This window comes from Lepidochelys olivacea (assembly GCF_965140295.1).
Source record: "Lepidochelys olivacea isolate rLepOli2 genome assembly, chromosome: 2".
NCBI classification, from domain to species: domain Eukaryota; kingdom Metazoa; phylum Chordata; order Testudines; family Cheloniidae; genus Lepidochelys; species Lepidochelys olivacea.
This window is the reverse complement of record NC_140412.1, coordinates 263386319-263410296: the sequence shown is the minus strand read 5'-3', so window position 1 is coordinate 263410296 and position 23978 is coordinate 263386319. Positions and strand designations below refer to the sequence as shown.

General features: G+C 44.4%; 1 protein-coding gene across 1 annotated transcript; it reads left to right on the top strand.

Moving 5' to 3' along the window:
- Positions 1-794: 794 nt before the first annotated feature.
- ARF1 (ARF GTPase 1) lies at positions 795-23471 on the top strand. Its single transcript, XM_084621732.1, has 5 exons — positions 795-944; positions 17643-17827; positions 19003-19113; positions 19925-20049; positions 21970-23471. The coding sequence occupies exons 2-5, from the start codon at positions 17680-17682 to the stop codon at positions 22129-22131; spliced, it is 546 nt and encodes a 181-aa protein (XP_084477858.1). The 5' UTR covers positions 795-944; positions 17643-17679; the 3' UTR covers positions 22132-23471.
- Positions 23472-23978: the final 507 nt, after the last annotated feature.

The following is a 23978-nucleotide window of genomic DNA, read 5'->3' as shown; positions in this document are numbered from 1 at the left end:
CAAGTATGTCACCACAAGCCATGTGCGTGTCACCCCAAGGGGTGTGCTGTCACAAGCCATGTGCGTGTCACCCCAAGGGGTGTGCTGTCACAAGCCATGTGCGTGTCACCACAAGGGGTGTGCTATCACCACAAGGGAAGTATGTCACCACAAGCCATGTGCGTGTCACCCCAAGGGGTGTGCTGTCACAAGCCATGTGCGTGTCACCACAAGGGGTGTGGTATCACCACAAGGGAAGTATGTCACCATTAGCCCTGTGCGTGTCACCACAAGGGGTGTGCTATCACCACAAGGGGTGTGCTGTCACCACTAGCCCTGTGCGTGTCACCACAAGGGACGTATGTCACCACAAGCCCTGTGCGTGTCACCCCAAGGGGTGTGCTGTCACCAGCCATGTGCGTGTCACCACAAGGCGTGCAAGGTGCTCGTGTAAACCCAGAGGCGAGGCGTGCGCGTGTCGCCAGGCGCCGGAGGCTTCGCCAGCAGGACGCACCGGCCCGCTCTGCCCCGGGGCCGCCCCCGCCGGTCCCATCCCGCCCCCCTCACCGCCGCCGGCCGGCGGGCAAAGGTCGAAGGCAGGGGACACAACCACCGTCCCCTCCCAGGCCCCGCCCCCGGCGCGCGCCTCCCTGAGGCCCTCGGCTCCGCCCCCTCGGCGCGCGCCACGGCGACACCGCGAGCCCGCCCCCTCGGCGCGCGCCACCTCCTCGCTCCTGCCCCCGCCCCCTCCCCTTTCCGCACGCCGAGCCGGGGCGCCGCGGGAGCCCCGCCCACCGCTTCCCTCCTCGGTTACCCGTCGTGCTCCGCGCGGCCCTGGCACTGACGTGGCTGCCCGCAGCCGCCATCTTGTGAGCCTGGGCGGGGAGCGGGAGAGAAGCGCAGGAGGGAACCGGCCCCGAGCGAGAGCCCGAACGAGACCCAGAGCCCGGGGCAGCCAGCGCCGGGTAAGCGGCGACATCCCCCTCGCGCCGCCGGCCCAATGTCCTCCCGCCCCGCGCGGCGGCCTGGGGCCCTTCGGCGCCGGCGGCCGGGCTGCGCCCCGGGCCTGGGGGTGGAGGCCGCTGGGTGGGGGAGCGGCGGGGCCCGGCCTGCCGGGAGCGGCGGGGGCGGACCGGCGTGTTGCCCAGGAGGGGAGGCACCAGTAGGCCGCGGCGCGGGCCGCCCCTCCCGGGGGAGCGTGGGGCGGCCGGGGAGCGGCGAGAAGGGGTCCGGGGAGCGGTTCAAACGGTCGCTGCCCGCGTGGGGTTCCAGTCCCGCCTCCCTGACCCGGCCTAGGGACCCGACCCCGGGACCCCCCGCCACCGCCCCAGCCTGGGCCCGGCCTAGGCACCCGACCTGCCTGCCCCTTTTCTTCCCCCCCCCCCCCCGCAGCCTGGGCCCGGCCTAGGCACCCGACCTGCCTGCCCCCTTTTCTTCTCCTCACCCGCAGCCTGGGCCCGGCCTAGGCACCCGACCTGCCTGCCCCCTTTTCTTCCCCCCCCCCCCCCCCCCCCCGCAGCCTGGGCCTGGCCTAGGCACCCGACCTGCCTGTCCCCTCTTCTTTCCCCCCCCCCTGCAGCCTGGGCCTGGCCTAGGCACCCGACCTGCCTGCCCCCTTTTCTTCTCCTCACCCGCAGCCTGGGCCCGGCCTTGGCACTCGACCTGCCTGCCCCCTCTTTTCTCTCCCCCCCCCCGCCTGCAGCCTGGGCCTGGCCTAGGCACCCGACTTCGGCCCAGCCAGTTTTAGGGACTCAGTCCGGAATCTCCCACCTTGGCCTGGCTAGCTCTACAGACCTAACTCCACAACCTTGGCCATGTCAGGTCTACAGATCCAACATCCTCCCCCTGCCGCGCCCCCCCTCCACCCCCGTGGGGGAGTTGGATGGGGGCGGTCAGGTCAAATCTCTCTCTCTGAGTAACTTGGAGCTGGCCCAGGGCATATGGATTTTTCTTTCTTGGACCGTTGGCTAGCTTTAGGTATTTAATAACTGTCCAGTCCTGGGAGCGTGATCTGGGATGTGTGCGCCTTCATTAAAGGTTTGAGGGTATAATTGCTTAATTCTTGTAGAGCTTGGGTTGGGTTGTGTGATGGGATGAAATGGTGAAGAGTACAGTTGCTGTCTTTACCCTGGAACAGATTTCTTTCCAGTCTCAACTGCTTGGGTGAGTGACCCAGGAAGTCAGCCTTCCACTACTCTGCATGCAAGGCTTCCTTATAACAGATTAGCTCTTGGCCTACAAAATCCCATCTGCCTTTTATCTGTGGCCCATATATGACACTCCAGGAAGGTAACCCTCTCCCACAATTCATCTCACCAGTAGTATAGAATTCATTGGTCATGAGGCATGATTGGATTTACCCCATCTTAGTATAATTAAAACTTTTGTCACAAAATCATCCAGTCACAGTATTTGACTTTGTCACTCTGGCACTTGGTACCTACCAAAGCAAATTCTTCAGGTTGACTGAGTGTATGCGGAAGTTTTATTTTGAATCCATCAGCTTAATCTATAGCTGAAATGTTAACTATTCGGGTAATATTTTGAATTTTGCTGTGCAACCACTGAGCCTCACAACACCTCTTTGAAGAGCATTATTATCCCTGTTGTACAGATGAGAAATTGAAAGCTTAAAGTTGAGGGATTTGTCCAAGGTCATTTAGCAGAACAGTTCTATTACTGTTTTTGCCACTCTAATAACCCAAAAGGTTTTTATCTGAATTTGGGTATTTCCTGTCATAACTTTCCTTTAAGGGAGTTAAATTTTCCTCCAAATATTCTTTATTTCTTTGTGGACTTTCTACTCAAAGCGGTACCATTATATATACTATTAAGCTTGTAGGTATGGAAGGAAAGAGATTTTCTGAAAATGTACTTAGAGGGTTGGTTTGATGCCATTATTTCCTCTACTGGACACCCATAATTGCTGCAAAGCTTGGGAGCTGACTACTTCCCCCAAGCCATTATTGTAATGGTAGCCCTGGATGAAAAGGTGAAGAAACTTACCTGACTTGAAGCTCTTAATTTGGCTGGCTTGATTGTCTTCATTTGCGATACTTACTGATACTTCTGCGCTGGCAGAGCAGCAAAGCCAAGAGATGGTTTAAACAAATGTCACTTCTACCTGCTCAGCAGCTTTGGGTGCTACAGCAATGGACACTGGTTAAGAAACACCTTTAAAAATCAGGTGCAGGGTAAGTTGTACCCATAAATAGGTAGCTTGACTGATCATGGTGTCCACTTATTTGCTGTGGGTTCCTAATTCAATAACCTTAAATTGGATATAGTGTCTGTTACTAAACTCAACATCAGTCTGTATCAGCAAATCCCTTTGTATAAAGTTATCAAAGTTTTTTTAAAAAAAATTCTTATCTGAAAAGGGACTATAAAAGTGGTACATTCTTACTCAATAGATCTTTGTGTAGGTCTGAGTCATACTTGTTGAGTCTGTTGACAAAATGGAGCGTTTCTTAGGCTTTGAAGCTAGCAGAGTTAGGAATGGACAGGATTCTGTTCCTTTTTGTGACTCAGCAGAATTGTTCACTGTGTTTGTTACCCCTGTGTAAAACTGTCCCTAGGTACTAGAATTGCATGGGTACAACTAAGGGCATAATTACCATGCAGAACCCTTATTACATAAATTGGTGGAAGAAGGAAGGAAACCCATCTTGATGACAAGATTGGTTGAGTTTGGAATGATGGGAGTTAAGTAAAATGACTTTTTTTCTATCAAAGCTGCTCAGTAGAAAATCACTGAGATGACAATATTTACATTTCAGAGTAGAACCACACTTTAGTTTCATCATCTGTTATGAAATATTTTATCAAGTAGGTCATTCTCATGAGTATTGTAGTGTTCTGGATTCTTTACAGTGGGTATATTTGGTCAGCATAGTCTATGGCTACACTATAGCTTAAGTCGAGATACGTTACATTGCTCAGTGGTGTGAATTGGCAACCCCCCTGAGCAACATAACTCGTGCCTAGTTAAGCACCAATGTGGACAGCACTATGGCAGCAGGAGAGTTCCTGCTGACGTAGTCACTGCTACTCATTGGAGGTGGATTAGTTAAGTGGACAGGAGACTCCTGTCTGCTTAGAGCAGTTACATAAAAGCAGACGTCTCCAAACTTTTTGAATCATGAACCCCCAGGGCCAGCTCTGGGGAAGCGCAAAAAAAAAAAAAAAAGCGGCCGCCGGCGTGCCTCCGAAGACGGAGCGGCGAGAGCCGAGCGGCCGCCGGCGTGCCTCCGAAGACGGAGCGGCGAGAGCCGAGCGGCCGCCGGCGTGCCTCCGAAGACGGAGCGGCGAGAGCCGAGCGGCCGCCGGCGTGCCTCCGAAGACGGAGCGGCGAGAGCCGAGCGGCCGCCGGCGTGCCTCCGAAGACGGAGCGGCGAGAGCCGAGCGGCCGCCGGCGTGCCTCCGAAGACGGAGCGGCGAGAGCCGAGCGGCCGCCGGCGTGCCTCCGAAGACGGAGCGGCGAGAGCCGAGCGGCCGCCGGCGTGCCTCCGAAGACGGAGCGGCGAGAGCCGAGCGGCCGCCGGCGTGCCTCCGAAGACGGAGCGGCGAGAGCCGAGCGGCCGCCGGCGTGCCTCCGAAGACGGAGCGGCGAGAGCCGAGCGGCCGCCGGCGTGCCTCCGAAGACGGAGCGGCGAGAGCCGAGCGGCCGCCGGCGTGCCTCCGAAGACGGAGCGGCGAGAGCCGAGCGGCCGCCGGCGTGCCTCCGAAGACGGAGCGGCGAGAGCCGAGCGGCCGCCGGCGTGCCTCCGAAGACGGAGCGGCGAGAGCCGAGCGGCCGCCGGCGTGCCTCCGAAGACGGAGCGGCGAGAGCCGAGCGGCCGCCGGCGTGCCTCCGAAGACGGAGCGGCGAGAGCCGAGCGGCCGCCGGCGTGCCTCCGAAGACGGAGCGGCGAGAGCCGAGCGGCCGCCGGCGTGCCTCCGAAGACGGAGCGGCGAGAGCCGAGCGGCCGCCGGCGTGCCTCCGAAGACGGAGCGGCGAGAGCCGAGCGGCCGCCGGCGTGCCTCCGAAGACGGAGCGGCGAGAGCCGAGCGGCCGCCGGCGTGCCTCCGAAGACGGAGCGGCGAGAGCCGAGCGGCCGCCGGCGTGCCTCCGAAGACGGAGCGGCGAGAGCCGAGCGGCCGCCGGCGTGCCTCCGAAGACGGAGCGGCGAGAGCCGAGCGGCCGCCGGCGTGCCTCCGAAGACGGAGCGGCGAGAGCCGAGCGGCCGCCGGCGTGCCTCCGAAGACGGAGCGGCGAGAGCCGAGCGGCCGCCGGCGTGCCTCCGAAGACGGAGCGGCGAGAGCCGAGCGGCCGCCGGCGTGCCTCCGAAGACGGAGCGGCGAGAGCCGAGCGGCCGCCGGCGTGCCTCCGAAGACGGAGCGGCGAGAGCCGAGCGGCCGCCGGCGTGCCTCCGAAGACGGAGCGGCGAGAGCCGAGCGGCCGCCGGCGTGCCTCCGAAGACGGAGCGGCGAGAGCCGAGCGGCCGCCGGCGTGCCTCCGAAGACGGAGCGGCGAGAGCCGAGCGGCCGCCGGCGTGCTGCTGAGGAATCAAAGGTCCAGGAGTGCTGCTGCCGCTGTGCTGCCGGCTCTCCTCCTGCTGCACACCCCCAGGGATGGTCTTGCGCGCACCCCACTTTGGAGACCACTGCATTAGAGAGCTTACAGTGGCGCAGCTCCTTGGTGCAGTTGTGGTGCTGTAAGCTCTCTCTCACATAGCCATTTCCTTTCTCTCCTCCCCCTGCCCCGTCTGGTAAAGGCCTTGTTCTTGTGGAGACTGTAGAACTAGTGATGCAGCTACCACTAGCCCCAGCTATCATTCTCTTCCTTGTCCTGATGGGCAAAAGTTTTGAATCAGCTTCCTGCTACAACAGCTGTTTTTCTGCATTATTCAGCAGTTTTTCTTGCTGCTTGCAAGTATCTAATTTCATTTTTGTTTCTAATACATGAAAACATTGTGAATATATGGTATTACTTTTGCTGATGTCTCAATTCTAATATAATTCCTATTCATATGCTGATCTTGATCCAAACAGTCAGTTGAGCATTGGCTCTTGGATTTGGTCAAATGTCAGCCACCAATCTTGTTTCATTTATTCTTTAACTTGAATTTATTCACAGTATCTAGGGTGAGTGTAGTCATAGTGTTGAACTCGTATAGTGAATGGGGATGGGGTAGTATGTCAGACATAGTTTAAAACTTGAGCAGTTTTAACTTACATAAGTATTTTGCTATTGTAAGTCTGAGCCACATTCTGTTTAAGTGGAAGTAGTTAACCCTTTCTGCTGGTTAGACTGAGCACAGTGTTCTTAGGTTTCATCATTTTTGAAAGCAGATGAAGCTGTAATCAAATTACTTTAGATATGCCTTGACTGGGTAGGAGACTACACTTAACTCTGACATCCTCTTTCAGGCAATTGGGGGCATCCAGAAGGAAAAAATAGAATAGCCTTCTGCTTCTGCCCAGAAATCTCATGATTGTAGTCTAACTCCTTCCAGTAGAGTGAATTCCTTTCCATTTTTTGCCAACCTTTTTTTAAAGGAAGATACAGAAGTAATGATCCAAATGAGCCTCTCTAAACTTAATATCTCTTTGCAAAAATGTGGGCTGCCAAAAGCTGAGAGCCCACTGGATTACTATGGAATATGTTAAATTGTTTGCCTGTTTTTTTAGATAAACAATATTGGGTTATCCCTGTTCTTTGTCTTGATACACAAACTGTTCATAATATTTTAACGTGGTTCAGGGTTTTATTTTTGAAACTTAGAAGTGCATCACTACTTCTCGTGCATTAGGTTTAACTTGAAAACAAGAACCCCAGACTAATGTGGCTTTTGAATAAAATGTTAAATGGTCCACCTTTTGTCTCCATGGGTTCTAGAACATTGTGCAGTCTACTTCTGTTCCCATTACTGCAGGAATAACTAAATCTTTCGTGCACTAGGGCAGTATTTAACTGTTCATGTCCCACCTATTTCTATTACAGTAGCACATAGGGGCCCCATTATGCTAAGCGCCATACGAACACACAGTGTGAAGAAGGTCTCGCCCCAGAACTTACTTTCACCTGCCTACTTAAATTGTAACCGACAGAAGAGATGTGATGGAATTTAGGTGAACTCGTGTTCCTTAGGAGTCATGTTTCATTCTTGTGCAGAAGCAATTGAGAAGCTGTGGCCAAAGTCGCAAGTAAGATCTGCCGTCAATGAAGAACATCATCTTGATTTGAAGACATGCCAAGCTGTGTTCAGCACCTGCAACATTGCATTTATTTGGTCCTGATATTTAGCTGCTCTTGTATGGTAGTTTGGCAGAGAAGTTGTTGTGGCGCTCAACATTTTTTTTAAAAGGCTTAGCTGCGACTCTTGGTTGAAAATAACTTACAGTATACATGTTTTCATCCAGCCCATCTGGGGACTGGCATTGTCTGCTCTGCATGACTCTTCATCTAGTTTCGTAGAGTGCCCTGTTCATCAAGTCTTGGAGAGCATGAAAGCCACATTTAGATCAATCTTCAGTTATGCTTAGCAAGAAAAGAATACATTTTGATGGCTCTTGTGGTACCATGAAGAAGAATCACTTCAAATGGGCACAGAGGGGAATTCTTAAAGCTGAACTGTGAAGCAGAGACAGAATTCCCTTTACTGTACCATGTCTTTATAGACAGCTTTTTATTGGCTTTTTCCAGAAGGAATGGTTTATTTTATGTTAGAAACATCAGGAATGTCAGGTCTCTGCTTTCCTTGTGTTGGTTGGTAAGTAACCAAGATACTGTAACTTTTTAACTGTTTTTCCTTTCTTTTCCAAACTCAGCATCCCACCCCTTTCAGTTGGAGATAGGGAAAGTTGCCGCTCTGGTTATGGCATTATGTGCAATCAACCATTTAAGATGCACAACAGATCTTACCAAATACCTCCATTAAGGAGAACAGAGGGCTTAATATATTGTAACAAGTTGTTGGTGGAAGGGCAGAGGAGGAGTGTAGAGGTAGTCTTAATACATCATGGTGAGAGTATTAAATACCATCTCTTGTTTTGCAGCTCATCTTTAAATACTCTGTACATGACTCATCTTTAATTCTAAGACTTCATAGAAAGTTAGATTGCCGATGATGATACATACTTAGACTAAAAATTCTGAAAATTAACATGACTTCTATATCTAAAACTTATGCTTAATTTTAGTCCTGTAAATAATATCTTGAAAGTAGTAGTCTTGATTTCAGTAGAAGAAATTAGAAATCCAAAACTATTCCAGCTTCAAAGAATTCGTTGGGTTGGCTACAACTACTTGCTATTTAGCCATCTTTCATCCTTTGCTTCATAGGTGAAAGGCCAGTAAACAACTTCTACAAATAGTTAGGTATAACTGTTGAATAGTCATGTGTTTAGTTACATAGTTGACAGTATTCTGATCAGGAGCTATTTTTAAAATTTGCTGCAGTAGAACATTTTAAGCTAAAGGAAACATTCTTCAAGTACGAAAGCATGAAGGTTTGTTTAATTGGCTATATATCCATTTCAGGTGTGAAATACTATGCTGCTAGATTACGTTGGCACTAAAACTTCTAAGATGGTTTATCCCTGTGAAAGTTAGAAATGACCCAACATCTAAACAGTACTTTACAGGTCAAAGGCACACCAAGGAAAACTAAAGAGGTTGGGTAAAACTGTTCTTCTTTACTCTGTGCATTTGTTAGCATGTCGTATAAGTCCATGCAAATATAAATTTTACTTAGTCTTCAATGAGGAAGAGTGCCTTTGATATGTTGGGGGGGGGCGGAAATTGGTCCATAAACCTGTCATTCGTGCCCATTAAGCATTTAAGTAGCTGGCAAAACATTTGGACACAAGAAGCAGTTTCTAGAATTACATTTTGGTTATACTGTTGACAAGAAAGCTAACATAGGCGGTTGGGGATGGAGAAAAGGACTGCTGTGAAAAATATTTTAAATACATATCTGAAATCACAAGTTTAATATTACATTTCAGACCGATAGTGCTTTGGCTTCAATATGGTCAATCTTTTATACAAAGGAGGCATTTTAACTAGTTATATTGTAAATAGCATGTTATGGTGCACAAGAATGTGTGTACATTAATGATACTCTTTACCAGTTGTAGCTATTGGAAGAAAAAGCTAAAGGAAAAATAGCTGAAACTGCTAGTGCTGGCTAAGGGTTTAGCAAGTCTTTAGAATGCCTTCCTTACAGCTGCTTTCTCTTTAACAGACATGGCATGTTTGTACTCTGAAGTAGGGAATTAAGCTTTTCTGCAGTCAGTCTTATTTGCTAGCAGTGCCTTTCCATCTTTTCTATGTTGGTCATCATCAGTAGTAGAAGACAGTTTGTGAGCAAGATGCTTATACTCCTGCCCAGTAGCTTTTCTTGCCATGGTTTGAAACAGTGGACATGTGTAACACCAGTTTAATTACTGCTGAAGCTCCATGTGAGTGTGGTTATGGAGGAGCACAGATGTAAATATTTTGGTTTTGCATTTAACATTCTACTACTCAAATTGTGAAAATGGCAGAAGGATGTTGGATATCCAGGTTTTTCCCCACCCTATTGCCTTAACACAGTGGTTTTCAAACTTTTGTACTGGTGACCCCTTTCACATAGCAAGCCTCTGAGTGCGACCGCCCCCTAATAAATTAAAAACACATTTTTACATATTTAACGCCATTATAAATGCTGGAGGCAAAGTGGGGTTTGGGGTGGAGGTTGACCGCTTGCGACCCCCCATGTAATAACCTTGGCACCCCCCAGTTTGAGAACCCCTGCCTTAACGCATTCTACAATATCTTTTCGTTAAAACAGTGTGAAATTACAGGAAATGGCGACTTACATCACAATTGCTTTTTTATTTAGTCAATAAAGTTGAATCAGTTGTACATGGCCAAATGGAACTGTGCCATGAAAGACTAAAAGACTGCATTCCAGTTTTCAAAGATCTTAAATCCCAGTTAAAACATCAGTAAAAATACACACTTTTCTTGGCAGATTATTTACAGCATAGTTTGAATTAAAATTAGTAGACTGGCTTTATTCAACAACTATTGGATAGCATATAAGCAGCAAAAGGAGGAACATACTGAATTTCTAAAGGCACGCAAGTAAAATAAAATGCTATTAAAACTGGTATGGATGCTAAAGTATAGAACACTACTAAACGTACCTTTTAGTCATGTCCCTTTTATTTTCGATAATGTAATGCTTAAAGGTTAACATTTGTCAGTGGTGCCATATACCACTTGAGCAAACTTCTAAAATGAATTCTGCATAGTAAAAGCATTACTATAAGACTCAGTCACTCTAATTTTAACTTTGCTATGACTTTACCTAACATACATCACTTGCTAGAAATGTACCTGAAGTTTGAGATATATTGTGCTTCCTGGTATAAATTTGCAGTCTTACCCAGAAATGAGTCTTTGTTCCTCTTACTGCTTACCAGTGACACGCAACATCTTAACTGAACCTGAATAACAGGTTTCTGCCACTGTGCAAACCTTATGGGAGGTGCTATAGAATGCAACATCAGAGTAAGGGTGTGCTCTGTAGTGTTCAGGGCGCGTCTACACTTACAACGATGCAGCTGCCCCGGTAGCACTTAGTGAAGACTCTACCTACGACACAGAAGAGCATCTCTTTTTCGGTGTAGGTATGCCACTTCCCTGAGTGGCAATAGCTAAGTTGACGGGAGGAGCCCTCCCATTGACATAATTTTGTCTACACCAGGGGTTTAGTCCGTATAACTACATCACTCGGGTGTGGATTTTCACCTAAGGGATGGAGTTATACCAACATAAGTTTGAATGTAGTCCAGGACTGGGCCTAATGAGCAGCAAAACAGGAGTAAGGGTAGCAAAGGCATATTCAGAGCTGGTGAATGGTACTAGGTTTCAGCCTCCATGGATGTCAGTCATGTCTACAAAATGCGGTTGGCACATTTAGCAGCAGCTCAATCTGTAAAAGCAACCCTGACCTGGAGGGCCGTACCTTACAGGCGATAGAACAACAGAATCTGTTAATTCTCTTGCACCTCTTCTGAGGATGCTAGCTGGGGACTTGCCTATGTACAAAACCTGCCTATTGCTGACAGCGGGTGGTGCTGAGTGTGGTTTGGCTGCATTTGAAGACAAGGGTAAACCACATTAAGGTAACTTCTGTCGTGAAGACAAGCCCTGGATGAACTACTTGGGGAGGTTACACCCGTGCAGTGGGAACTAGGCAGAGGCCACCGAACTAGCTTCGCACGGACTGTCAAACTGTTAACAGAGCTAATATTTGGGGTCTCTGCTAGAGTTGGGGAAAAGGAAACCGGAGTAAAGCAAGATTCTTTACTTAAGAATAGGCCATATATTGGGTAGTTAAGACTCACTTTAGTATAGTTTGCCTTTTCTCAGGTAAGACACGTAATGGCACACATCCAGACATCTGGAAGAGGCAAGAGAATGAGAAGACACTGGTATGTCTGCACAGTATACATGCGTGGCTGGCCCGTGTCAGCTGACTGACTCAAGGAGCTCCGGCTGCAGGGCTGTTTAATTGCAGTGCAGACATCTGGGCTCCAGCCCAGTCATCTATACTGAAGTTAAACTGCCCAGTGAGCCCTAGTCAGCTGACATGGGCCAGCCATGGATATTTAGTTGCAATGTAAACATACTTTTCATGGGCCTTTTTGGGTAAGGGTCTCGCCATATGGGGTGGAGAATAGCTATTCAGAAATTGTCAGTGTTAATAGTTAGGCTGGTGGTCTTCATAAGTAGATGTGCCAGGGGAAAGAACTAGAAGACAGTTTATATTACTGTAGTGCAAGATGCCCCAGTCACAATTACGTCCCTGTTATACTTTGCGCTATACAGACACATGAAGATACAGAAGGCATGACTGAATCTCTTCCATTAACAATAATATGTAAAAATAGCACTAAAGCCTGTCTTTAAAAAAAAAAAAAAAAGAGAGAGAGATTATAGGGTGGTGAGAGAATGGAAGTTATGCTGATTGATACAAACTGGAAGATGAGTTAGTGGAAGGAGACAAAAGAGGAACTGGAGACTGGAAGAGGCGTAAAATAATAGAAGCTTCCCTCCTTCCAGCAGCCATGGTAGGGGGTAAGTTTATCTGACATCTAGCCAGAGGCAAATACAAAAGAAACCCCAAGCAGGAATAGCACCAGGAATTGCATAATTAACGCAGGTTTGTAGCTGGGTTTCTCTATAGAGCATTGCTACTGGTAAGTCTTGCTTCTGTCTAATGGGTGCCTAGTAAATGTTTCAAGTTCTGACTTTTACACAGATGAAAACTAGATTGGTAAATATTTTTATGCCATTAAAAGGACTACAGCTATATGCTCACGTATTGTGTACAGTTTGGGTGCTGCTATAGAGAATATTGGACAAGACACAGAACTGGGTAACAATTGTGGTAAAGCATACATTGTATCCAAGGAGAGAGAGGAGCTAAGTTTATATTCACTAGAAAAGATCATTTAAAATGGAGACATAGTGAAAAGTGTAAAAATCTGAAGTTTAATAGAAAGGTGGATGTCATAAAACTACTGAGGAGGATGATAGTTCTAATTTAGGCTTAAATGGGGAGCACAAACTTATCTGCCACCAAAAGAATTCAAGGAAAATCCTCCTGTCTCCATAGTTTGTGGAGGGGAAGTAGCAATGGAATTTAAATGTAAACATAGCCCTGGTCTACACGGGGGCGGGGGGTCGACCTAAGATGCACAACTTCAGCTACACAAATAGCATAGCTGAAGTCGGTGTATCTTAGGTCAACTTACCCGGCCGTGAGGATGGTGGCGAGTCGACTGCTGCCGCTCCCCTGTCAACTCCGTTTCCCCCTCTCGCGAGCTGGAGTTCCGGAGTTGACAGGGAGCGCGTTTGGGGATCGATTTGTCACGTCTAGATGAGATGCGATAAATTGATTCCCCAGTAGATCAATCACTACCCGCCGGATCAGCGGGTAGTGAAGTCCTGCCCATAGAAACTTGTTACTGTAAGACAACCACAGATTGTATGCCTCTTTTGAGGCATGGGAAGACATTAAGAATCTCAACTACATGTTAACTGAGTATCCAATTTTAAATGGCTGCCGTCAAGATAGTCATAACCTAAATTCAGTTATGTCTTTAAACATGTAAAATATTTTTTAAAAATTTACTCCACTTCTTTACAGGGCTTGTAAAGTAGCCTAATGGTGGTGGTACTCAGCCCTCCAGCAGGGGTGTAGTTATAAATGCCTATGTAACAAAATAAAGTCCAAATCTCTTTTTTTTTTTTTTTTTTAGTCTGGTATAGGGATCTGCTGTGGAGGCAGCACACTCCTGCCCAGTGGAATGCTTCCTGTCATTCACTGCCCTCACCAAATAAGGATTGACATTGTCTGCTGCGAAAGGAGGCATCTCCTGTTCTTGTCTGGAAGACTGGTGACAGTGTTTTGAGGAAATGGGGGCTCTAGAAAGAAGGAAATGCATTCCTTTGCAAATGAGTCATGCCATAATCTTTCTGTGTGATACAACATTCATAAGTTGAACTACAGTTCTCTCCAGTAGCTCAATATTTTGGCTTTATAGGAATATGAAAGCATTAAGGTTTCTTAAGAGAAAGCATCTCTTTTTAACTATGACAATAAAACAAATTTTAACTGGAAGTAAACCTAACACTAAAGACAGTTTCCACGCCACATCTTATTAAACTTAAGTGAATTAAATGTTGGTGAAAGATTCCAGAATGACAGCCCTCGAGACTGAAAACAAACATGGACAGTGGTGCAACAGAAGCATCCCACTCTGCCGATCCTAAACTTTAGTCTATCTCTGTGTGAAAGAGTGTGATAGCTTCTTGATCATTCTGAGACTAAATAAGGATCCCTTTGACAGAGGGCACTGGGATGCGCAAATCTTTTTTGGGCGCTACACTGAGTCATATTTAGTCTAACTTCAGATATTTATATATTGGCTTCAGTAATATTCAGTAATTCCACAATTATTTTTAAAACTTTGGTTAAAAATGTATCGACTAGAACATCATTTTTAAGAACATAATTGCTGAGAACCTTCAGTGAGTTTTGCAGCGAAACTATACTATTCTTAACACATTGCTAAACAACTCAAGGTAGATTCTGGTCTCTTTGCATTACTCATTGCTAAGTATTTTGGGGGTGGGGAAGTGTAATAACTGACATGTTTTAGTCATCAAAAGGAAATTGAGTTTTGTGACATGGACTATCTTAAGAGTTTCTTAAATTCGAGGGACAGTCTTAAGTCTCCCTTGCTTACTGCACATGTGCAGTAAACTTTCAGATGACCGATTCATTGGTAATGTGTTAACAGAGTACACATCATATTATATAAAGAATTTGGCTTATTGTAGTAAACAGAAATCCTCTAAAAATCATGCCGTTTATGACTATATATTCCTGCTGCCTTTTTTGTTCGAAAATGTATACCTTAATTTTAAGTTAACTTTTCCATTCGTGATGGTCATCTCTGCATATATCAATGTACATTTGAGACCTCAGTTTCCAGGCAAAACAGTAACAAAGTGAATTATGTCACCAGTTCAATGTAATGCAGTGTCACCATCTACTAGTTAAGGAACATAAAAATGTTAAGCTTTTGTTTTTAAATTTAAAGTTCTTACCCTTTCTCTCTGGTAAAATTTGTCTTGGATGCTGTTTTCAGTTGAATGCAACATACAGTGATATTAGAAAAGAATAATTTTTTGTTGCCATAAACGGCAATAATTCCTATCCCTAGAATGACATGGTAATATCTTTTATTGGACCAACTTCTGTTGTTGAGGGAGACAAGGTTGGTCCGATAAAAGATAATACTTCACCCACCTTGTCTCGCCAATATCCTGGGACCCACACAGCTACAACACTGCATATCCTTAGAGTATAGTACTGAATTTGCTGATAGCAACATAATGTACCTTTTAATGGAAATATAGCGGTGTGTCAGTTACATAGGTGAACTGCAAAGCTTTTGCTGAAAATGTAACCCTGTGGGTCAGGACTTAAAAGTAGAAAAGCAGATATTTGTTAAAACTGTCTTATATTTTAACAGTTTCAGAGCACTAGTTTCCTCAAATCCTAAAGAATCATATTCTGAGCTCTTTTTTTGGTCTTCCGCTTTCATCGCAACTTCAGTGCTCACTTGTAGATAGGATTAGAGTAGAATGATTAACACCACCACCATTTTCTCATATTGTCCTTTTGACTGATACTTTTGCGTACCCAATCTTGACCAACAGTCAATGATATCTCCTAGGAAGTTTCAATAAAACCAGTTGATCTACTTTTGAGAAGATTGTCTGTCTCAAAGATGCGGGTTTGGTGTTTAGCAAAGCCTCAACCAATATGTTCACACTGCAAATTGGCTTCCTCGTATAAATCAATCCGCTGGTGAGGAGGGAAGCAACTGTTAAAGAGCAGGGAAGCATGGTGGGCTGTGTCGGGGATTTGTCACTTCCCATGTCTTTGTTTAGTGAACAGAGTAGTGTTTGTGTTTTTTAAAAAAAAAAAAAAAGGCAGCCCAGGTCTTAACATCTTTTAGTCAGCTTAGAGTGAATGATATATTTATCATTTTGAGGTAATATATGTGCTATGAGTAACCCACACAAAGCGTTGAGGCACGATGAAGTAGTCAAGTGTGGTGTTCATGTTGATAAATCACGTACACTTTAATGTTTTCTTTCACTAAAAATTAATACTTAGCTTTTGTATAACTTTTCAGCATTGGAAAAGGATGGTGATGCTGAGTATGTCAGTAATTGAAAGATATAGCATAAGCACACTAACAAAAGATTCAGGACTACTTATGGTAGCTATCTTATAATTAGGACTACCTTTTCCCCCATTTGTCAAAGTCCTTGCATTTTCCGTAGTTAGGCAAAACAGTTTAAAAAAACCACTAATCTGTATCCAGTGCATTTTTAAAATCCTGAAAAGACCATGAGCTCCTGACAGCTTTTGTTAGAATTTGTGTTCAGCTGCTAGTCTATAGCTGTTCTTAGCCCATGTTACTATGAAGAATGTTGTCAGTAGTTATACATGCAGTAACTTGTACATAAGACCAGATGGTATTCACCCAAGAGTTCTGAAGAAACTCAAATATGAAATTGCAGAACTACTAATTGTGGTATGTAACCTTTTGCATAAATCAGCCTCTGTACCAGATGACTGCAGGATACTAACACAGTCCTGGCAATTACAAGGCGGTCAGCCTAACTTCAGTACCAGTCAAATGGGTTGAAAATAGAGTAAAGAACAAAATTGTCAGACACATAAATGGACTCAGTATGCTGGAGAAGAGTCTGTGTGGCTTGTATAATGGGAAATTATGTCTCACCAATCTGTTAGAGTTCTTTGAGGGTGTCTGCAAATGTATCAAGGGTGAGCCAGTGAATATGGTGTACTGGGACTTTTAGAAAGCTTTTGACAAAGTCAGTCTCCATGGCTTTTAAGCAAAGTAAGCACTCATGGGATAAGAGGAAAGGTCTTCTAATGGATCAGTAGCTGGTTAAAAATAGGAAACAAAGGTTAGGAATAAATGGTTTTCACAGTGGAGAGAGGTAAATGGCAGAGTCCCCCAAGGATCTGTACATGAACCAGTGCTGTTCAATACATAAACTTTCTGGAAAGAGAAACAGTGAGGTGGCAAAGATTTACAGACAATAAAAATTACTCAAGATAGCTAAGTCAAAAGCTGACTGGGAAGATTTACAAAAGGATCTCACAAAACTTAGTGACTGGGCAACAAAATGGAAGGTGAAATTCAGTGTTAATAAATGCAAAGTAATGCACTTTGGAAAACATCTCAACTGTACATATAAAATGGGGTTTTAATTAGCTGTTACCACTCAAAGATCTTGGAGTCATCCTAGGTTGAAAACATCTGTTCCATGTGTGACGATAGTCAAAAAAGCGAACAATATTAGGAACCATTAGGAGAAGGATAGGTAATAAGACAGAAAATGTCATAATGCCACTAGATGAATCCATGGTACGCCCACACCATGAATACTGCATGCAGTTCTGGTCACCCTGTTTCAAAAAAGATAGAGAAGGGCAACAAAAATTATTAGTTTCTATGTGAGGAGAGATTAAAAGACTGGGACCCTTCAGTTTAGAAGAGATGACTAAGGAGGTTATGATAGAGGCTTATACAATCATGACTGGTGTGGAGAAAATGAATTAGGAAGTGCTAGTTACCCCTTCACAGAACACAAGAATCAGGGATCACCCACTGACATTAATATGCTGCAAGTTTAAAAAAAACATAAGGCAGTACTACTTCACACGGTGCATAGTTAACCTGTGGAACTCATTGCTGGGGATGTTGTGGAGGCCAAAAGTATAACTGGGTTCCAGAAAGAACTGAATAAGTTGACAGAGGATTGGTCCATCAATGGCTACTAGCTGAGATTGTCAGGGACACAACCCCGTGTTCTGGGTGTCCCTAAGCCTCCGACTGGCAGAATCTGGGGCTGAACAACAGGGGATTGATCACTCAATTACTGCCCTGTTCTGTTCATTTCCTGTGAAGCCACTGTTAGAAGACAGGATATTGAGCCAAATGGACCATTGGTCTGACCCAATATAACCATTCTTATGTTTTAATTGTCTTGAATTTCTTCTCTCTAGATTTCATTGGCCAGTGCGGGAACACCATATTTCAAGCATGGGAAATATTTTTGCTAACCTCTTCAAAGGCCTTTTTGGCAAAAAAGAAATGCGTATTCTTATGGTTGGTCTGGATGCTGCAGGAAAGACCACTATTTTGTACAAACTTAAACTTGGTGAAATAGTAACTACTATCCCTACTATAGGTAAGATATTTACATTTTGCTTGCTTTTTTAACCTTTTTGAGATTCTGATCCCTGTGGCACATTGTTCACATACTTCGGTGTCTTGAGTCCGTCATGTGCTTTGCTGGTTTCGTGGCTCGGTTGCAGTGCTGCATCCTGACTTGGCTCTAGTGACACTTCACCTCTGAAGGGTTGGGGTGGAAGCAGTTACCTCTTTAGGCCTGGGAGGAGAAGAGAACCTATGACCAATGTTCCCTCTAATTTTTTACATCCATGTGCGGAATGAATTTTGTTGTGTGCACCAATATGGAGGTGATGTGTGGCGGGGGTGGGGCCCAGTGGTTCAGAGTGTGGGAGGGGGCAGAGGGTTGGGATGCAGTGGGGAGAGGGCTGGGGGTTGGGGTGCAGGTTGCAGAGGGTTGAGGTGTGGAACAGGGCTCAGGTCTGGGGCAGGGAGTTGGGGTGCAGGGGGGCTCTGGCTAGGGATGAGGGGGTTGGGGTGCAGGCTGCGGTGGAGGGGAAGGACCTTTCTTTCCCTCTCCCCCCCCATGCCCTATCTTGCTGCAGCAGGCCTGGGGAGAGGCACCTTTTCCCGGCCGCGGCAGCTCCGGGGCTAGGGCCCCTGTGGTTGCACACTTGCATGGCCCTTGATAGCCTGCCATGTGGCCGCACAGTTTACAGAGAACTTAGCATATGACTGCTTTTAATTCCATTCCTTCCTTCTGGCCAGTGTGTGGAGCAACTTTTAATAGGCTGGGGAAGTTTGTCTAACTTTTCTATGCTAAGGGCACCACAAACATAAATCATTTGGGGGGGTGGGGGTAGGGGTGGAAAAACAGAGTGGCTCTTCTGGGGAGATGGAATGGTCAGAGGTTAGAATCAAATCAATAAAATCTGAAGGTAAGGTAGGAAGGAATATATTTAAAAGTCCTTTTAGTTCCTCTTACAGTTCCAGCCGCAGAAGTTTCAGTTGCGGAGCCATTCATACACACTCATTACTGTCTATTTTTAGGGGACTTCAGAAGGTAAGAGAAACAGCTCTTAACCATGTTGAGGTCTTGAGAGGAAAAGTGTGAAAGCATCTAAATTCAACTTCATATACTTGTCTTTTATGGTTACTTCTGAGCATGAATTGGAGACAGTAGTATATATTTTCCTGCTTGATCAATTTTTTTTGTCACCATTTCTATTTCAGGTTTCAATGTAGAAACAGTAGAATACAAGAACATTAGTTTCACAGTGTGGGATGTAGGTGGTCAGGATAAGATCAGACCTCTCTGGCGCCATTATTTCCAGAATACACAAGGTGGGTCCTCAGTTAAATGACTATCTATAGTAAAGAAACTTGTGTGTTAAACTTTTTTTTTTCCTGAATTGCTTACTACATGAAAACATAAGCCAAAGCATCAAAAAACTGTCCATTCAAGGGTTTGGTAAGTGGGTACCAATCCAAAACTTCAGTGTGTTTGTTTCAGTTCCCAAATTAGATTAACGTAGATGTAAAAATGACAACAGTTGCTCCTTTAAAACACTTGAGAATCAGCTGTTTTGCTTGCCTGTCAAAACCAGGGTTCAGAATTCTTTCCTCTGGAAGAGTTGAAAATCTGCTTTTAAACTAATGGAGAAAATATGCTCCTTTTTAAGTACTTGTCATCTACTACAGAGCTAACATAAAACCAGGCGTGAAGGACATGAGATAACTAGAGGAATTGATGTTAAAGCATGTAAAATACAAGTCTTGTAGCAACTCTCCTGCCCTATAACAATTCTTTAAGAGAACTTACACTGTGTGAAAATATTTTTGTAGTTTTAGTTCTGTGTGTAATTTGAAATCTGTTCTTGGTCCAAAATTGGGAGAAAATCTATGCATAGTCAGCATTTGCTGGGATTTGTCGTTATCTCAGACAAAAGACGTTCTAGTACCTAGAGACACACAAAGTGGTACGTACGTATCAATAAGCTGTTTGCTTTATCTTCTGTTAAACCTTCAAAATACTTGATTGTTCCCCAACCCTTCCCCCCCACCCCGACCTGAAAAAAACTAGGATTTTTTTAAAAGGAGAATTTCTGGTGTGCAGCTAGTTGGGTTTTTTGTAATGATTGTTTTTGTTTTATAGGTTTGATTTTCGTGGTTGACAGTAATGACAGAGAACGAGTGAATGAGGCCAGAGAAGAGCTTATGAGAATGTTGGCAGAAGATGAGCTGAGAGATGCTGTCTTACTAGTGTTTGCTAACAAACAGGTATGAGTTAAAGGCTTCTATTTAAAAAAAAAAATTCTGAAGTCATGAAATAGTTGGGTAAAAATGTTTGGTACACTGCGATATGGCAGTCTTCAACGTTCCTTAGTGAGAGACTGAAAGGGCACTCAGTAGAATACCATATTGACACTGATCTGTAGCTCCACAGGCTTCAGCTGAATTTAAAGTGTGGGTCCTTCTCTGAAAACTGACTCCATCAAAGTGACATCATAAATCTTCATATTTTTGTCACACTAATTTCCATACCAAATTCTCAGCTTGCTAGTAAAGAATGCTGCCAACTTAACTTAAGTTAATTTAAAAGTATTCTGCTATTGCACCTGTCTGAATTTCCCCATGCAATCAGGAAACTGACTATAAATAAATACTGCCAAAGCATACAGTAACCTGAAGATAGGTTATCTAATTCATTAGTTATGGTAAATTTTGGTGTCCCTTGTAATAGATACAAAAATTCTGTCAGTTGACTGCCTTTGTGGTATCCCTTTAAAAAAAAAAAAATTGAATGGCAAGCTCTGCAAACTCTCCATAGACTCAGTCTAGCTGGGTTTTCTGTCTCATGCATCACCACCAGTAGTGCATGGCTTGGTCTAGATTAGGGCCTCCTTAAAACTCATGTAACTGTATTGCAAATTTGAACACATGCAACTAATTAACTTTTCTGTGTGTAAGAATAGAATTCAGTTGACTCAGTTTTATTGGCTACAGCCATTAAAAGCAATAAGTAGTCATTGTTAGTCTTCAGGCAAGACTGAAGGTAGGCAGGGAGCAGAGCTGTTAAGGGTGCTATTAATGTACCTGCTCGTCAGAACTGCACTTCAAGTTTTTTCAGAAAAATCCCGTTTCCTCAGCTGTGAAGAGAACCTCGTGACTAAATGGGAGCTGACATTGTGAGGTCTCCCAGATGGCCTGAAACAATAGCCCTGAAGTGTGAGCTGTCTTATCTCAGTACATGTTAATTCTGAATCTTAGGGCTTGTCTAGCTACTCGCTGGATTGGCGGGCAGCGATCAATCCACCGGCAGTCGATTTATCGCATCTAGTCTAGATGCGATAAATCGACTGCTGAGCACTGTCCTGTCAACTCCGGTACTCCACCAGAACAAGGAGCGCAAGCGGAGTTGACAGGAGAGTGTCAGCTATTGACTTACCGCAGTGAAGACACCGTGGTAAGTAGATCTAAGTACATGGACTTCAGCTATACTATTCACATAGCTGAAGTTGCATATCTTAGATCAACCCTGCGTGGTAGTGTAGACAAGCCCTTAGTGAGTTTAAATGTCAGCATTAACCATTTTGCTGCTGATCTCTTAGCAGAAGCATCCAGCAATTACAGAATTGTAGACAGCTTGAATAGAGTTCCACCCCTTTTTCTAATTTGATCCGACTGTAAGATTCTCTTTTTTAAAAAGCACATTACCAAAGTTAAAAGATTAAACAGAAAGCTGTTACTTTTAATCTACAGCTGAGAGAAAGCAGAATCTTAACCGGAGAGCAGAGATTTTCAAAGGTGTAATTTAAATTCTTTAAAATTACTAAATTAAAATGTAACTGCTAATTTAATTAAAAAGGTAAATCTTTAGATATCCTTGCTTTTCCATTTAATAAAATGAATTCTGCATTTCAGTTCTGCATCACCAGCTTCCTTTTTCTTATACAATACAGTACTTTGGGGCAGTTTCATTCATAGGATGAAATAAATACTTTTCATTGACTTGTGTTAAATTTTTCTGAAAACTCACATTGAGTTAGGATAGTTACATACTAAGGTGTTATGCAAATACTTCTGGTGTTCATTGAAGTATTACTTGGTTTCGTACCTTCTCATATGTGAACACTTGAACTGAAATATGTAAAGGATTTTTCTAAGTGGAAAATGACTTTCTTGTTTTCCCACATTCAGGACCTCCCTAATGCAATGAATGCAGCAGAAATTACAGACAAACTTGGACTCCATTCTCTTCGCCACAGGAGCTGGTATATCCAGGCAACCTGTGCCACGAGTGGAGATGGTCTCTATGAAGGACTGGACTGGTTGTCCAATCAGCTCCGAAACCAGAAATGAAACCATAAAACTTCCTCTTCCCTCTTTTTCCTCCCCTCCCTTTTATTTCCTCCTCTTCGCCCTTCGCTTTACTCTAATGTGGCAAACTGTGCTACTTTGTGGTATTGAGTGCCGGAAGCTGTTTTCATTACTTTTGTCACAGTGTGTATTGCACCATGCTGTAAATGTGGCAAATACAAGCCTGAAAACAGTTAGGTTTCTTATTTAATGTAAATAGTTTTTGTTTCCAATGAGGCAGTTTCTGGTACTCCTATGCAATATTACTCAGCTTTTTTTATTGTAAAGAATCAACTCACTGTTTAGTACTGGGAAGGGATTTAAGCGGATTAACATATGGGTTGCCAGTAGTCAATGTGCAATAGAGCTGAATACTGTCCCTGTTGGGTTGTGAGATCTGTGTTGAGATCCATTTTGGTGGTTGGTTTTTAACCTGAATGCTCTATTTTTTAAAAAGCTACAGAAAAGTAAAACACTTGAGCACATAAGTAGTATGTTGGACATAATTTCTGTGATTCCAGTTTGAATACCAGTGATTTTTAATTCCTTTGACATGGCCATGCAGAAATGAAACCAAGCTTCATCTGATTAAAATACAGATCCATGTAACTGCTAGATCTCTGGATCTTTCTGTAGTTCATAGCATGTGTGTTCAAAGGTTTGTTTGAACTGGTTTAGAGCAGTTTGAAAATTTGTTCATACAGCTTAAACCTCTGTGTTTTGCTTCAGATAAGGTTGATATTGTGATCTTCCATCAGACTTGAATAATTTCTGGGAGGGTCACATTTTTAACCTCTTACATCCTATGTGAAGTGTTTTGTACTTTTCTTGTGTGTAAACCACTCCAGAAGGCAAAACCTTTCCACAGAAAGCACAGCCTACGTCAGTCCTAAGCTCTATAGTCGGAAAGTACTGTACGTAAATAAGAAATGCCATGAACAATTCACCAAACATCTAGGTATAGTGTCTAGAAAAAAGCATGAGAGTCTGGAGAATCATTCCATTCTAGAAGTATTCAATCCCATTTTGGAACAATCCCATATCTGTATATGTGTGAAAACCCTGGGCATCCCTCATACTGCAAGGTTCAGATTTGCCATCAGAAAAAGATCTCTTTACTTTTTTCTTTTGTATTTTGATAAACACTGAAGAAGCTGGAGCTGTTGAAAACATTAAACTTGGGGAACTATCAGAACTGGTTTGTTTAGTGTTGCGGAAACCTTTATGCTTTCAATACACAATTAGTAATCAAACTGTTTTGTATACTTGTTTCAGTTTTCATTTTGACAAACAAGCACTGTAATTAAAGCTATTAGAATAAAATCTCTTAACTATTTCATGTTTTTATGTCTTGCTGTTTATTTGATCACCTTCGTAGAATCATAAAGAAATACTTGTCGAATAAAATGTTTCCTGAAACTTGCACTAGTATTAGTCATAGATCCCAATGATCCCTTCCAGCCTTGGAATCCCCTTGTCTGGCCTCCTGTATAATGCATGCCATAGAACTCCCCAAAATAATTCCTACAGCAGGTCTACTAGAAAAACATCTACTCTTGATTTAAAGATTCAGTGATTTGTGGTATGCCGAGTTGCATCACTGCCTGACCTGTAACTATGGGTCACCTTTCTGCCAGAGCAGTAAAGAATCCTCTCAGGGAGGTGTTAGGCCTTAAATTTGCTGATATCCAGTAGGGGTTGCTCACTGGATTTTAATCTCCCCCTTGTCATACTTCTAAGCAGTAACTTAATGTGAGATCTGAAAATAAGCCTTATCACTTAGTTTGAACAAGGTGGTTAATAAAATCTCAGCATCCCAACAGTGTCTCCTTCTGGAGTTTGGTTGAGTC

What these genes read in the sequence shown, in the direction of transcription:
- ARF1 (XM_084621732.1), top strand. Translation starts at nt 17,680, where the DNA reads ATGGGAAATATTTTTGCTAACCTCTTCAAAGGCCTTTTTGGCAAAAAA. An exon ending in AACTACTATCCCTACTATAG is followed by an intron (nt 17,828 to 19,002) that starts GTAAGATATTTA and finishes TTTCTATTTCAG; the next exon opens with GTTTCAATGTAGAAACAGTA. An exon ending in TAGTGTTTGCTAACAAACAG is followed by an intron (nt 20,050 to 21,969) that starts GTATGAGTTAAA and finishes TCCCACATTCAG; the next exon opens with GACCTCCCTAATGCAATGAA.